The 14,129-nt window shown below is 69.5% G+C and overlaps 6 protein-coding genes across 6 annotated transcripts; 3 read left to right on the forward strand and 3 right to left on the reverse strand.

Annotated features, from left to right (window-relative positions):
- Positions 1 to 182: 182 nt before the first annotated feature.
- RHOBADRAFT_52562 (uncharacterized protein) lies at positions 183 to 2,557 on the forward strand (the record flags this gene model as incomplete). The annotated part of the gene is made up of 2 exons (XM_018416400.1): positions 183 to 885; positions 979 to 2,557. 2 exons carry the CDS (start codon positions 183 to 185, stop codon positions 2,544 to 2,546), a joined length of 2,271 nt encoding a protein of 756 aa, XP_018272621.1. The 3' UTR covers positions 2,547 to 2,557.
- Positions 2,558 to 3,098: 541 nt separating this feature from the next.
- On the reverse strand, positions 3,099 to 4,819 carry RHOBADRAFT_52563 (uncharacterized protein; the record flags this gene model as incomplete). The annotated part of the gene is made up of 7 exons (XM_018416401.1): positions 3,099 to 3,293; positions 3,391 to 3,682; positions 3,756 to 3,855; positions 3,929 to 4,031; positions 4,198 to 4,245; positions 4,335 to 4,508; positions 4,709 to 4,819. The coding sequence occupies 7 exons, from the start codon at positions 4,817 to 4,819 to the stop codon at positions 3,228 to 3,230; spliced, it is 894 nt and encodes a 297-aa protein (XP_018272622.1). The 3' UTR covers positions 3,099 to 3,227.
- A 511-nt stretch (positions 4,820 to 5,330) lies between these two features.
- RHOBADRAFT_52564 (uncharacterized protein) lies at positions 5,331 to 6,320 on the forward strand (the record flags this gene model as incomplete). Its single annotated transcript, XM_018416402.1, has 2 exons — positions 5,331 to 5,758; positions 5,831 to 6,320. The coding sequence occupies 2 exons, from the start codon at positions 5,331 to 5,333 to the stop codon at positions 6,252 to 6,254; spliced, it is 852 nt and encodes a 283-aa protein (XP_018272623.1). The 3' UTR covers positions 6,255 to 6,320.
- Positions 6,321 to 6,778: 458 nt separating this feature from the next.
- RHOBADRAFT_593 (uncharacterized protein) lies at positions 6,779 to 7,357 on the forward strand (the record flags this gene model as incomplete). Its single annotated transcript, XM_018418446.1, has 1 exon — positions 6,779 to 7,357. A coding segment is annotated over one exon (579 nt), but the record flags the coding sequence as incomplete, so codon positions are not given.
- Positions 7,358 to 7,464: 107 nt separating this feature from the next.
- On the reverse strand, positions 7,465 to 10,980 carry RHOBADRAFT_52565 (uncharacterized protein; the record flags this gene model as incomplete). The annotated part of the gene is made up of 5 exons (XM_018416403.1): positions 7,465 to 7,689; positions 7,760 to 8,034; positions 8,120 to 8,198; positions 8,265 to 10,276; positions 10,338 to 10,980. The coding sequence occupies 5 exons, from the start codon at positions 10,978 to 10,980 to the stop codon at positions 7,588 to 7,590; spliced, it is 3,111 nt and encodes a 1,036-aa protein (XP_018272625.1). The 3' UTR covers positions 7,465 to 7,587.
- A 1,029-nt stretch (positions 10,981 to 12,009) lies between these two features.
- On the reverse strand, positions 12,010 to 13,873 carry RHOBADRAFT_52566 (uncharacterized protein; the record flags this gene model as incomplete). Its single annotated transcript, XM_018416404.1, has 4 exons — positions 12,010 to 12,735; positions 12,802 to 12,958; positions 13,033 to 13,224; positions 13,425 to 13,873. The coding sequence occupies 4 exons, from the start codon at positions 13,871 to 13,873 to the stop codon at positions 12,010 to 12,012; spliced, it is 1,524 nt and encodes a 507-aa protein (XP_018272626.1).
- Between the last annotated feature and the right edge of the window lie 256 nt (positions 13,874 to 14,129).

Consider the following 14,129-nt stretch of genomic DNA (forward strand, 5'->3'; position numbering starts at 1 on the left):
GCTGGGCAGGGAAAATGTACGGGGCTGTTGAGACTGTGCTGCACTGCTCTGTCCAGCTACAAGTCACAAGAACGACAGAGGTGGGCGCGGTTGCACCGCCTCGCGCGCTCCCCTCCTCCTCCTCCCCTTGTTCACCGACAGGCTCGCTCTCTGCCAGCCACCACCGGCGAGCGCAGCACCCCATGCACGCCCATTCGCCATCTCAGTCGTACCGCATCCCGGTCTCGGCCTCGCCCCACCACCCGTCGTCGTCGTCGTCGTCGAGCCTCCTGCGCTCGTCCACCACCGCCGGCTCCCCGTCCTCGAGCTCGAGGGACTACCTCTCGCGACCACGCGCCAGGAGGTCCAGCAGCGGCCATCGCCCCAACCAGTCGCCCCTCCGCAGCGCCTACGACCATGCCGCGACCTGGCTCACGGCCCGCGTCGTCGGCAGGACTGGCCTCCGCCGCTGGATGCTCGTCGTCGCTCTCGGCCTCGGCGCCGCCCTGTACCTCACCCGGTCTGGCGCCGCAACAGCAGCCTGGAGCCCGCGCAAAGGTGCCGCCGACCGTCGTGTCGCCCTCTCGCCCGAGGGCGTCCCCGTCGTCGACCGCTCGACCCTCGACAAGCTGCGCCTCCTCGAAATCCACCTCGGCGCAGACGAGGACGACCCGGCCATCGACCCCGTCGACGAGCACCGCGACGTGCGCTACACGGCCCGCAAACGGCCCGGCGGCACTCACGACCTCGACCGCCCGCCGCTCGTGGTCGACATCCCCGACTACGTCAAGCCCGACCCGTCGGCCCCGCCCAACCCGGACAAGGTCCCCGCCGACGTCCTCGACTACGACGTGTGCGGCGCCACCGACGGCCGCCCGTGCCAGTTCCTCATCCCCGCCTGGCTCGGTGCGTCTCTCTCTCCCCCTCCTCTCTCTCTCTCTCTGTGCCCGTGCCCGTCCTGCACCGACCTTGACTCGTCGCCTTATCTCCCCTTCGCAGGCGAGCAAGAGACCAAGGCGCAGCAACACTTGTACCAGCTCGGCCTCCTCGCGCTCGCCCTCAACCGCACCCTCGTCCTCCCCAACGTGTCCAAGTCGCGCCTCGGCACCTGTTACCGCAACCCGTTCGCCTTCTACTACAGCGAGGCGTCCCTGTCCGACCTCGGGATCCGCACCATCTCGCAGGCCGACTTTGTCGTGTGGACGATCCGCCGCGACCGCCAGCCGTCGGCCCAGGTCGTCACCATGGCCAACGCCAAGGCGGGCTACCCGCAAGGCGCCGTCGAGATCGACTCGGCGTCCGATCCGGCCCTCGTCCCGTCCAAGCCGACCCGCAACCTGTGCCTGCGCGCGCCGAGGACCCGCCTCGACTTTGCCGGCCACTCGCCGCTCGCCATGTACCCGCCCGAGGGCTACCACAAGTCCGAGGCGGGCCGGCTCGGGTTCGGCGAGAGCGTCATCAACACGCTCAGGTCGCACGAGGTCGGGTCGAGGTCGTCCCGCGCGTCGTCGTCGCGCCTCGCCGCGTTCGCCCTCCCCGACGTCCTCGCGTTCAACTACGAGCTGCGGTTCCCGATCCTGTCGCCGGCCGTTGCCGCCAACCTGGCACCGTCGTCGTCGTCGTCGTCCGACGGCGTGGCCCTGGTTCAAGAGCCGCTCCCGTTCGCCCACTTCCCGTACGCCGAGACATGGACATCGCTCGCCGACGTCGTCGCGTCGCGCCTGTCGCCGTTCGTCGCCATCCACTGGCGCACCGAGACGTTGCCGCCGGCCAACCTCGCGCCGTGCGCCTCGTCGCTCCTCGCCAAGCTCGCCGCCCTCAAGCGCGAGCACCCGTCGCTGCGCCACGTCTACCTCGCGACCGACTACCCGATCGAGCAGCTCGACCCGCAGCTCGCGCCGAGCGTCGACCCGGGCACCGAGGTGGCGCACAGCGGCACGTTTGCCAAGTCGGTCACCGAGCAGCACCACGTCGCCATGCGCCGCTTCCTGCGCGACTTTAAGCGCACGTTCGCGCCCGGTCGAGGGCGCGCCGCAGGGCCGCCGCTCGAGTTGACGACGTTTTCGAAGGAGCAGGCGGCCCTCGCGCAAGGCGACGACGGTGCCAGCCTTCCTCCTCGACTCGCCGCCCAGCTCGCCAACCTCACCTCGCCGACCCTCTCTCCCGCCACCTCCTCCTCCACCGGCGCCCTCGACGACGACCCCGTATCCGTCTCGGCACGAGCGCAGGCCACTCTGCGCTCGCTCGGCACGCTCGACTCGGGCCTGTACGGCATCCTCGACAAGCTCGTCGCCGCCCAGGCCGAGCTGTTCGTCACGGGCGTGCCCGGCGCGGGCTCGTCGACGGCGGGCGCATGCGCCAAGCTGAGCAGCTTCACGACGCAGCTCGTCGGCGCGAGGGAGGTCTTGTGGGACGAGCAGGGCGGCGCGACTCGAGGAGGAGGAGGTGAGGGTCCGAGCGGGGACGAGGGCGAAGGAGCGAGGGCCGGCGAGCAGGGAGTGCTCGTGCCCGGCAGGCTGTGGAACACGGTCGCCCACTTCTCCCTCTCGGGGAAGGAGGTCGACTGAGCTTGCGGCGTCCCCCTCCTCATTCTCTCGTCGTCGTCGACGTCCGCGGGCGGCCTTTGTCTCGATACCCCCCTGCCCTCTGTCTCGCTCGCCTGGAGCGCTGTCTCGTCTATCGTCGTTTGCAACTCGCAGGTCTCCTCGTCGTGTCACTGATCGGCGAGGAGAGAGAGAAAGAGAGAGAGAGTGCGGACGGACTTCCTCCTCCTCGTTCCTGCAGACGGCGACGGCGGCCCGAGCCCTCCAACGGCACCGACCTCTCATGCAGCTCGTCTGCGCTCCTCACGGCTTCGTTCGCGTGAGCTTGGCGCCCAGCTCACTCGCCTCGAAGCACTCGCTCGAGCGCGCACTGACCTCCTTTTGCGCCTCTCTTTCTCGCTCTCGCGACGACGGGCGCCCTCGCCGCTGTGCTGCACGGCCCGCTACGACACCGAGACCGCCGCGACACGCTATGCGAGAGCAAGTGAAGCGAGCGGTAGCCTCGCCCGTCGAGCGCTCGCGCCGAACCATCCTGAGAGACTCGAACTGAAAGAGGAGCTCTCTCGAGCGGACGGGCCCGGGCGCGAAGTCGTCCGACGAAGGGTTGTACAAGTTCTCTACAAGGGCACAGAGAAAGAGAGTGATCGGGAAGAGGGGCACGAGGCGCAGCTCGGCGAGGTTTCGATAAGAGGAGGTCGGGCGCGATCAGGACATGTCGACGTCGTCGCCGCCGGCCGCAGGTGCGGGTGCAGCTGCAGGCTTGGGCTTGTCCTGCGGAACGCGATAGGGAGGGAGTGGGAGGAAGGCCGAGTCAGTTATCGCGGACGTGCCTGTCTCGAGCAGAGAGAGGAGGGAACAGGGGACGCACCTCTGCCGCCGGGGCCTTCATGAACGCCTCGAGCTCGGCATCGAGGTCCTCGTTCGTCTTGGGCGCGCGCTTCTCGCCCCTCCCGCCGCCCGCCGACCGCTCACCGCCGCGCCCACCACGTCCGCCGCGTACGCCGCCGCGCCCGCCCCGCTCGCGCTCGCCGCGCTCACCGCCACGAGGACCGTCTCGCGGTGCGCCGGCCGAGCCACGCTCGGCGCGAGGCGCACGATCGGGGCCGCCGCCTCCCGGGCCGCGAGTCGGGGCGGCGTACTTGGGGCCGCGAGAGCCGGACCTGCATTAGATCGAGAAGGTCAGTGTCGCGCACGAGAGGGATCCAGAAGAACAAGGGAGAGACAGGGACGCACTCGGTGCCGCCGAGACGAGCGAGGAGAGAGCCAGGCGCAGCTGCGCCGCGCTCTGAAGGACGGTCGTTGCGGTAGTCGAAGTCGACCTCGATCGGCTCACCTGCGAGGTCGAGGGCCGTCAGGTCTGCCACCTGGCTCTCGAGCGAGCGAAAGAGAGAGAGAGGTGGACGCACCCTTGGCCATGGCGCCGTTGAACGCCTCCTTGGCCTTTGCGGCGTGCTTGTCCTCGAGGTAGGTGACCCAGGCCGTGCCGGTCGAGCGGCCCGAGCGGTCGAACTTTTGACGCGACGCACGCACGACGAGGGAAGCGAAGGACGGTGCGACAAGAGGGGACAGGAGGGGGAGGGCGGACGGGGTCGTAAGCGATCCGGTCGGGCGAGGGGCCGTTGCTCGAGTACGCTCAGGGCCGGGTGGACGGGTGCGAGAGGAAGGGCGGCCGTACTTTGATCTTGGGCGCGGTGGCCATGGGGCCGATCTGGACGAACAGGAGCTGCAGGAGGAGAGGCAAGGGTCAGCTCGTGCAAGGACAGCGGGCGAGAGAAAGAGAGGAGGGAGGGAGGGAGGGAGGGGAGGACGGACCTCGAGCTCGCGCTCCGACACCTCGTAGTGCAGGTTGTGGATGACGAGCTTGTTGCTCGGGCCCTGGTCAGTGCTGCTGCTGGCGCCGGTGGGCCTCGAGGCCGGGTCGAGGGTCGACGAAGACGAGTCGGGCGTGTCGAACTTGTCGTGCTTCCACGAGTCGCCGACGGGCCTCTGGAGGGTTTAGACAGAGTCAGTGGCAGTCCTGCATGGCTCTCGCCGGCTGTCGAGGTGCTCGTCGCGAGTCGCGTCGCTCGTCGGACGCGGAGAGAGGGGGGGACCACGGCGGGAGCCCGCCTCGACACCGCTGGGAGCGACGCGAGTGGCTAGACGGGGACCGAGGAGCTCATCGGAGCAGGAGAGAGGGGACGCACTGCGTAGGGGCTGTTGCGCGACTGGCCGCCTCCGCCGCTGGTCCTGCGGCTGTCGGCGGGCGCGTTGTCCTTGCGGATGCCGCCGAGGGTGCGTTCGAGGAGCGAGGCCATGGTACGAGGTGCAGTCGGGACGAGCTGGTGCAGTCTGGCTGGCGATCGAGCCGACAGAGAGCGAGGACGAAGGCGACAAAGGTGGGGGCGACGATGCTGCACCCTCCCCGCTCTCCTCTCTCGCTTCAAGCGCTTCGCCGACACCATTGCTGGTGCCTCGTGCACCGCCACGAGACATCTACAGTCCCTCCACCAGGTCTCGCAAAGCGCTCGAGTCCCGCGCCGCCTCGCCTCCCTCCCTCTTCCCGCTCCTCCTCCCGAAGCGTGCCAGCCACCTCCTCAGCAACTTGCTCCCGCACGACCGCCTGCTTCCGCTTTGCGCTCGTGTGCCACGCTTTGGCCGGAGAGAGCTCCAGGAGCGTGCTCGCCATCGGCGAGCGACGCCGTCCCGCTCGCCCGGCTCGAGTTTGAGTCGCTGCCGCCGCGCCACCTCGACCAGCTCGTCTCCTCGCAGCTGGCTCTCCTCCTTTCACCTCTCCGACCTCCACCGGTCGCCAGGTCATCGACGACCATGCGGCCCCGACCCTCAACCCTCGCACTCGGCGCCCTCTTGGCCTCGCTCGTCAGCGCCATCCCTCTCACGATCCTCCAACGGCACCGACGGCAGATCCCCGACACGCTCTTTGTCGGCATCCGCGACTCGAGCGACGCCTTTCCCGCCGTCCTGTACCGCTCGACCGACAACGTCACCTGCAGCACGTACAAAATCACGTACGGCGGCTCGCAGCCGCCCTTCCACCTCTCGGTCGTCGGCTTTGCCAACCCCGACACGGCCTTCATGGACATCGGCGACTATGGTGCCGCCGGCACGACGCTGTGGGCCGTCGAGGTCGACCCGGGCAGGACCGTGCGCGTCAAGGTGACCGACGCGGCGGGCAACACGCGCATGACGGCCGCCTCGACGGTCCAGGACGGCCGCCCAGACGGCGCTTTCTGCTCGTGAGCACCTCTCTCTGTTCTCGACGGCTCTCGAGCAGGGCGCACCGACTGATTGCGGCTGTCCTCTCGCAGATCCTCGTCGGACGGTCTCGGCGCAGGCTACTACGCTTTTGTCCTCGTCGCGGGCGCATTCGGCCTCTCGGTCCTCGTCCTCGCCATGTGCCTCGTTCGCTCGGCGTGCCGTGCCCCGAGGGTTGTGCGACGCATCCGCCGCTCGAGCCCGGTCCTCCCCTCGCCCTCGGGCAAGCCTCCTCCCCTCCCGCCTCGTCCCGGCTCGGCGCAGGGCAAGAGGGGCTCGACGACGCCGACGGGTGAGCCGCCCATGTCGCGTCGCGATGGCGGCCGACGGCCGCCGGCGCCGCAGCACGGGCGCTTCCACGAGGTCGACCTCAAGAAGGCGGCCAAGGAGGGCCCGCCGCCTTTCGTGCCCTTGCCACCTCCTCGGTACCAGGCCAGGGCGCCAGAGAAGCAGTCGAAGCAGTCGAGAAAGAAGTGAGCGAGCGTCTGTGTAGCCTGTACGGGTCGGCGTGCTCGCAGTCGTCGCAGCTGCAGTTTTGACTTCGCGTCTCGGATTTGGGTCCGTGCGAGCGAGGTCGGCGTCTCAAGTCGGCTTTCCTCGCGATTACGCTGCTTCTTTGTCCTGCAAAGGCTGCGCTCTACGTCTCGTCCAACGGCCTTTCATTGACATCGGGCCCGACCCTGTACGACGCTGACGTCGAAGCGCCGCACCGATCGCCAACATGAGCGCGGCCGACTTGGTTTCGCTTCTGCATGCTCCCTCGCCGCGTCGCACAGCTCACGAGTACCGCCAGTCGACTGAGGAGCACTATGAGCACCACTGCGCCCCCACCAAAGCCGTTCAGCTACGCCAACGCGGCCGGCGCCTCGTCCTCCTCCTCGTCGACCCCACAAGCACTTCCCGCTCAAGCACGCGCCGAGCCGCCTCGAACGTCGCACCCTCCCCACCAGAAGCCTCGACAGCACGACCCTCGCCCTCAACAGCCGCAACAGCCTCGGTGGCAGGCGCCCCAACACGGGCAGACCAAGGTGCACCGGCACCGGCCAAAGACGTCGCGCGAGGAGGAGCACGTCTACGTCTTGTCGCTGCGCCTCTCGCCTCCACTGCACGATGCGCTCAACACGCTCCGCACGCGGTACTTTCCCGCCGAGCGGCTCAAGGTCCCGGCGCACCTCACGCTCTTCCACGCCTTGCCGCGCTCGCAGCTCGAGCGCGTGTGCGCCGACGCGCAGCGTGTCGCGAGCGCGACGTCGCCGTTCGTCGTCACAACCGGGCGAGCGTTCCTCCTCGGCAAGAACGGCGTCGCGGTCGCGCCGGGCGTCGGGACCGAGGAGGGCGCGAGCGTGCACGCCCAGCTGCGCGAGCGGTGGGAGCCGTTCTTGAGCAAGCAGGACGCCAAGGGCTTCAAGGCGCACTGGACGGTGCAGAACAAGGTCGACGATGAGGACAAGGTCCTGGCGGCGTTCGACGAGGTGCGCGACTGGGCCAAGGACGAGGGCGCCGAGGGCGAGGCGAACGGGCTCGTCCTGTGGCGATACGACCGAGGGTATTGGCGCTTCGAGCGCGAGTTTCTATTCGGCGAGGCGGCCAAGGAGGGCGAGGACGGGCGGTAGCGGCGGCAGAGTGCAAGAGCCAGTCGACCTTCTCAAACTCGCTCTCGAGGACCAGCTCTCGTTCTCGACGAGAGATGGCAAAGCGAGGATTCCAACGACATCATGACGCTCGAGAGAGTACAACATGAGGAAGAAGGAGGGAGAGAGACGGCCGGCGTCGCAGAAAGAAAGAGAGCATCGAAAGATGAAGGTCGGTTTCAGACGTTGTCGCCGCCTGCGACGACGGGCTTGAGCCAGACCCGGCCAGGGCGGCTCTTCTCGCGCAAGATGCGCCACGGTACGGGCTCGGCCGAGGCGACCTGCGAACAGGAGCAGAGAGTAAGCTCGCCGGGACGAGGAGAGGGAGAGAAAATGGACAGAGCGACGCACTCGAGCGAGAAGCAGCGTCGCCGCCTCGGTCGTCCCCTCTGTCTCGACGACGATCTCGCCTGCCCAGTCGGGGTGCACGACCTCGATCCCTCCTGGTCCTGCGCCGCCTGCGCCGGCAACGTCGCCGATCATCTGGCCCGCGAGGAGGCGCAGCGCGGCTCGGTACACGTAGCGCGACACGAGGTAGTTGCCCTGCGGCGACGAGACGGCGACGCGGTCCTTGCACAGGACGAGCGACTCGCGGACGGCGTCCACGTAAGGCGCGAGCGAGAGGTCTGTGCGCGCAGGAAGGGCAAGGTCAGGTTGATGCTGGTCGACAGCGGCGACGGCGCCGACGAGGGAGCGAGGCAGGCCACTCACAGAAGACGGGGTTGGACGACGAGGCGACGATGATGTTGTGGAAGTGGCTCGGCGAGAAACCGAGCATGTTGAGCCATGCCTGCGAGGAGGAGAGCTCGAGTCAGTCGAGGTCGACGAACGAGAGAAGGGAGGGAACCACACGCACAGGGAGATGCCCGACGACGTCGTGCTCAAAGCTGAGGTCGCGCAGGAACTTGCCGTCGAACACGAGCGTGCCGACATTGCCGAACGCCGGGATCGCCACGTTGGCGACGACGTCCCCCCTCCTGAGCTGCGCCCACGCCCCGCTGCTCCTCCACACCTCGCGCTCGCACTCGATGACCTCGCCGTCGGCCATCCAGCTCTCGCCGTTGCGCGTCGGGACCCACACGCGCAGGCTCGGCGCCCGGCCCGTCTTGTACACGGGCGAGCTCGTCGCCGGCAGCTCGGGGAAGGTCGGCGCGGCGAACGACGACGACGGGAGGGTGGTCTGCAGGCGCAGGCGCAGGACGACGCGGTTCCAGGCGCGCGTCGTCGCCCGAGCGAGGCGCAGCGACGCCTGCGAGAACCGCGCGGGGTCGTGCGTGTAGACCCTTGCGAGGTGGGCGTGCTCGTCGAACGAGACGCGCAGGGCCGCGCGGAACGCCGACAGGTCGCGCAGGTCGAGCACGATGTCGCTCGCCGAGGAGGGAAGGAAGCCTGCCGCCTTGGTCGGCGCGGCGGACTGACGGGCGAGGCTGCGGTACCCGTACGCGCCGAGGAACCGCTCGAGAACGAGCTCCTTGCTGTCGACCTCGACGGCGCGCCGAAGCGTGCGCGAGACGAGCTGGAGCGAGACGATGTCGGCGTAGTTGATGTGCCGCAGGAGGGACCGGAGGATGGGCAAGGGGTACAGGGCGAAGGCGAGCTCGACGCGTGGGCTCGAGCGGTCCTCGACGACCGGCTCGACCGGCTTGACAGGCGCGACTTGCTCGATGGGCGAGCCGTGGTCGGACAGGGGTGGCGAGATAGGCGCGTGCGACGAGATGAGGGCCGGCGCCTCGTTCGACGACGCGAGCTTCTTCTCGCGCTCCCTCGCCGCCGCCAGTGCCGCCGCTCGTGGCGTCAGCGCACCCGACGTGCCGATGCGCTTGGTCGGCGACGGCTGCTCGTCGACGACGCGCGAGCGCGGCGTCGTCGGGCTCTCCCGCCACTGGCGCGACGGCGAGGTGGACGAGCCGAGCTGCGAGGCCGAGCCCAGTGACGGCGGGACCGACGCCCTTGGCGTCGACGGGACGATGGCGCTTCGAGTGCCCTGGATGAGGGACGAGCGACGAGGCGGCGGGCTTGTCGCCGTCGACTCGGGCGCGGGGAAGAGGGCCTTCCTCGCTCGGTCGGGCGATTTAGGCGGCGTGATTGGCCTCGCGGCTCGGCTCTTTGACGGCAACGTGTGCGTGGCGAGCATGGTGGGCGATGCGGCCGAGAGCGAGGGAGGAAGGGGAGGGCGAACGATCGGCTGAGGAACAGGAGGTGCGGGCGGGGCGAACGTCGACGAGCGACGCTTGACGAGCTTGGTCGGCGTGTCGGCGTTGCGCACCTCGACGTGGTCGGAGAGACGACTCGGCGGCAAAGACGAGCGCTCGATGCGCGGCGAGGTCGGAGAGCGGACTGTCGACTGGGACGAGACGCTGCTCGCCGGGCGAGGCAGCGGCAGCGCCGGCGCGCTCGACAGCGGACGACCTCGAACAGGCGACGGGAACCCTCCGACTTCTTGCGACGCCGGTGGCGCAGGCGCACGTGGTAGTTGTCGAGGCGTGACGTGGCCCGACAGGTCGTCGGCCGCGACGAGCGGCTTCAACGGGACCGGCGCGTCGAGCTCGTCGCTCTGCTCGCTGTCGGACGCTCCAGGCGTCGTCGCGCTGCCGTCGCTGCCCGAGTCGTTCGACACTTGCCGGGTGAAGAGCGTGACGGGCGAGCTCGTCGTCGTCGTCTCGGCGAGGGACGTGGCCGACCGACTCGAGGTGGCGGCGATGGGCGGACCGTAGAGCGCTGCGAGTCGGTCGTACGATCCCGCCGAGCCGACGGGTTGGGGCGGTGCCGCGCCAGGCGGGAGCGTCGGGCGGCCGGCGAAGCTTGACGGCGGACCGAGCGAGTAGTCCAGCTGCGACGGGGCGCAGTTGCGGGCGCGAGAGTCGAGATCTGCAGGGAGTTCGAGTCAGGTGTACGTCCACTCGCAGAGATAAAGGAGGCAAGAGCGCACCTGCTTGACCCGGCTCTTGAGCAAGGCTCGCCGCCGCCGCGAGGCTTTCCCTCCTCTGCTGCGCCCTGCTGCCCATGTCCTCGCCGCCGACGCTCCTGGCCCTGCTCATCTCCCTCGCCGACGACGCCGTCTGCGGCCGACCGTACACGGCCCGAGCCTGCAGGCTCTCGCGCCTCGGCGGCGCTACCGACTCGCCGTTGCCGCTTGGCGGGAGGCTCGCCGCGTCGACGGACCAGAACGATGACGATGGCGCGAGGCCCGCCAACACGTTCTGAGAGGCGGCGCGAGGCGGGCCATGCTGCGACAGGCGCTGCGTCGGCGTCGCACGAGGCGAGACGGGTCCGGCGGCGGCCCTTGCCGACTGCGCCGAGGACGAGGACGGCTCGCGGCCGCGCGGCACCGTCCCCGAGTAGTACGCGTCGACCGCCGTGTCCCGACGAGGCGAGGGCGCGCGCACACCGCGAGCGACGGGCGCGACGACCTCCTCGCGCTGCGGCCTTGCCTCCTCGAGAACCCTCGTCGCGCTCCTGCTCCTCCTGCGCTGCATCGGCTGCGCCTTGTCCGCCTCGCTCGGCGACGCTGGCGACGCCGGTGCCGGGCCGACCATGCCCTCGAGGCCAAAGACGCTGAGACGGGCAGTCATGGGCAGGGAGGGAGGTGGTTCCGGGACGGAGGGGGCGGGCTCGGGGCGAGGACGAGGAAGGTTGGCCTCGGATTTGCGCCGCTTGAGCGACGAAAAGAACGAGGGCATGTCGAGCTGGCGGACAGTCGGCGGTGCCGGGGAGGGAGACGAGAGGCGAGGCTGAGGGTGCTCGACGAGGCGGGCGAAGAGAGGCGAGGGGTGCTGGGTGCTGCGCCGCGCTCGTGCTGCTCGTGCCGTGTGCTAGCGAGTGCTTGGGCGTGGCGTCGGTGGAGCAGAAAAGTCGACGCGTCGAGGGGGAGTGTGCTCGGGACGGGGCGAACCGCTGTGTTGTTGAAGGACGCGAGGTGAGCGCTCGTGCAGCGACGAGCAGAGTGGGAGTGGGGACGCACGGGTTGCTGGCTGCTCTGCCGAGGTGCTGGACGCGGTCGAGAGCAAGGGCGAGGTGTGGCGAGGTGCCGAGCCCTGGTGCGGCCCGCCGGGTGTGAGGAGGACGGCGGTGCGAGCGAGGCGGGGAGCGCGGGTCGAGCGCGCGCACTCTCCGTGAGAGCTTGTCCTCGAGCTTCGAGATGGACAGGCGGAGGAGAGCAGTGCTCGAGGGCGACGAGAGAGGCGTCAGCGACCGCAGCGGAGACATCAAGGTGGGGCCGGTGCGACCGCAGCGGGCGAGCTTCTTCTCGTCGGCACAGCAGCTTGCAGCTTGTTCCTCGATCAAGGTTCGCGCGACAGAGACACGGCTAGATTCGAATTGCCTCGCGATCTCTCTCGAGAAGGGCGGGCTCGCACGAGTCCCGCAGCTCCCAGCAGCAGCGCGCGCTCGAGTACAGACGCAGGCTCGGATTGGCGGGGCACGACTACACACAGTGGGAGAGCGAGAGGAAGGGAGGAAGGAAGTGGAGCGGGCAACACAGGGATGAGGGAGAGGGGTCTTTAGAGCGACGCAGCTCGCGAGAGCCACGCCGCCCGTGGGTCGTTACGGGTACTGGATAGGGACGGTCGTGAAAGTTAGAGAGCTCGTGCGCGAGCGGCACCCTAGCCGAACAGGTACGGCGCCGCAGCCGTCGCGCCGACCGCGACCGCGAGGCCGAACCCGGCCGCCCACCGGCGCGCCTCGCCCTGATCGCCGTCCTCCTCGCGCAGGACGACCTCGGGCGCCGCCTGGCTCGTCGTCGACGACGACAGGGCCGCGAGCGCACGCGACGGGGCCGGGAGCGCGCGCGTCTCGCGGCTCGCCTGCGTCGGCTGCTTGCGGCGCTTGCCGTTCGCCTTGCGCCGGAACAGCTTGGCGAAGAAGGACCGGTTGTCGACCGTGCCGAGCGCGTCGGCGAGCGTGCCCGACTGGGGCAGCTCGTCGTCGTCGGCCTCGAGCGCGCGCTTCTTGGTCGAGCTCGGCGCAGACGAGGTCGAGGCGGACGACGGCTGCGGGTCCGGAATGTGCGACGCGTCGGCGAGGTCGGCGAGGACGTGCTCCTTCTTGAGGCTGTCGACGAGCTTCTGCGCCGCCGCGATCTGGGCCGCCGCGTCGTCCTCGAACTGGGGCGCCTCGTCGCCGGCGTCGCCCGTCATGGGTACGTCGACCTTGACCTCGGTCGTCTCGGTGATGGCACCCGAGTCGGACGTGGCGAGCGTCTGGAGGATCGAGATGCCCGGCCCCGACGCGCCCGAGAGCGCCTGCACCGTCGAGGCGGACGAGCTCTTGTTGGCGAGCGGCGACGAGACACGGGCGCGCTTGGCGCGAGGCGAACGAGCGGCGGGCGACTGCAGGAGCAAAGGAGTCAGGTCGGGTCGAGTTTGTCGTCGAGAAGGAGGAGGAAGAGGACGCACATCGTCGGTGGCAGCGGCAGATCCAGGCGTCGCCTGCTCGTCGTCGGCCGCACCTTCAGGCTGCGGCGAGGTCGGCTCGACGTACTCGATGAGCTCGGCGGCGTAGCGCACGATGCCGTACTCCTTGGCGAGCGCGACGGCGTGCTGCGACGGAATCCTGCGCGGCGAGACCGAGTCAGGGAGGTGGACGGGCGACAGCGGGCGAGGGAAAGAGGGCGGACGACGACGCACCAGGTCCCGCTCAGCTTCTTGCTCTCGTCGCCCTCGTTGCCGGCGACCTTGGTGTCGCCGTACTGGCCCCTCGAGCCGATGGCGATCCACCGCATCTCGGCCGTCTCCTCGGCCTCGGTCGCGGTCGGGAAGGCGGCGCGGAACAGGGACGAGGCTGAGACGGCGTCGGTGTCGAAGCGCTTGATGATGTGGCTGTCGCAGGAGGGCATTCTTCGAGTTAGTGAGAGGTCCTCGACGGGTGAGAGGTGGCAGGACGAGCAGGAGAGGCGCGAGGACCCGGCCGTCAATGCCGTGTCAACAAAGGCTCGCGGCCGGTCCACCCGCAGCCGCGCCCACTGCGCACGCCTCTCCCGTTGCGCCCCACTCTGCCGAGAAGTGAGAGAGAAGCTCACCCAGGGACGCCCTTGGGGACAGGGCACTTGACGCGGGCGATGGTGATGGTGCCGTTCGGGTCGCCGAGGTGGAGGGTCTGGGTCTTGACCTTGTGGATGCGGAGCGCCTTGGACGCCTTGGCCTCGTCGGCGAGCTGCTTGTTGGCGGCATGGGCGGGCAGAGCTGGGCGCTGGAGCTTTGCGGCGACGCGGGGCGAGAGAGCGCGGGTGGTGGCCGACTTGCGAGGTCCACCGCCGCGAGGGCTGACGGGGAGGGTGTCGAGCGAGGGCGGGAGGAGCGAGTCGGACGACGAGGTCGGGAGGCCGACCGCACTCGAGCGCGTGGTGCGGGTCGTGGTCGTAGTCGAGGTGGGCGGTGGGGAGGCGAGGTGGTCGCGGGTCGGGGTCGACTGGCGCGACGAGCGGCGCACGGGCGGCTGGGGCGACTTTGTGGCGTTCCTGCCGGCCATGACGGTGGCGTGTGTGCGGCGGTAGGGCTGCGGGTGGGAGCGAGGGAGCGTGAGGTGATGAGGACGAGCAGGCGAGGGAGCCTGGACCCGACGCTTTCCTGTTTGGGCTCAACCTCCCTCGAGCGTTGCATTCTCTCAACATTCGGCCACCTGCTCTCTATCGACACTTGCGGTCCGGCTCCACGTCGCGTCTGTTGGCGCACGACCGTGCGGCCCGCCGCACGAGGCAGACCGACGACCCGAGCCTCCTCGTCCT

Source organism: Rhodotorula graminis, assembly GCF_001329695.1.
Source record: "Rhodotorula graminis WP1 unplaced genomic scaffold RHOBAscaffold_4, whole genome shotgun sequence".
Lineage (NCBI taxonomy): Eukaryota > Fungi > Basidiomycota > Microbotryomycetes > Sporidiobolales > Sporidiobolaceae > Rhodotorula > Rhodotorula graminis.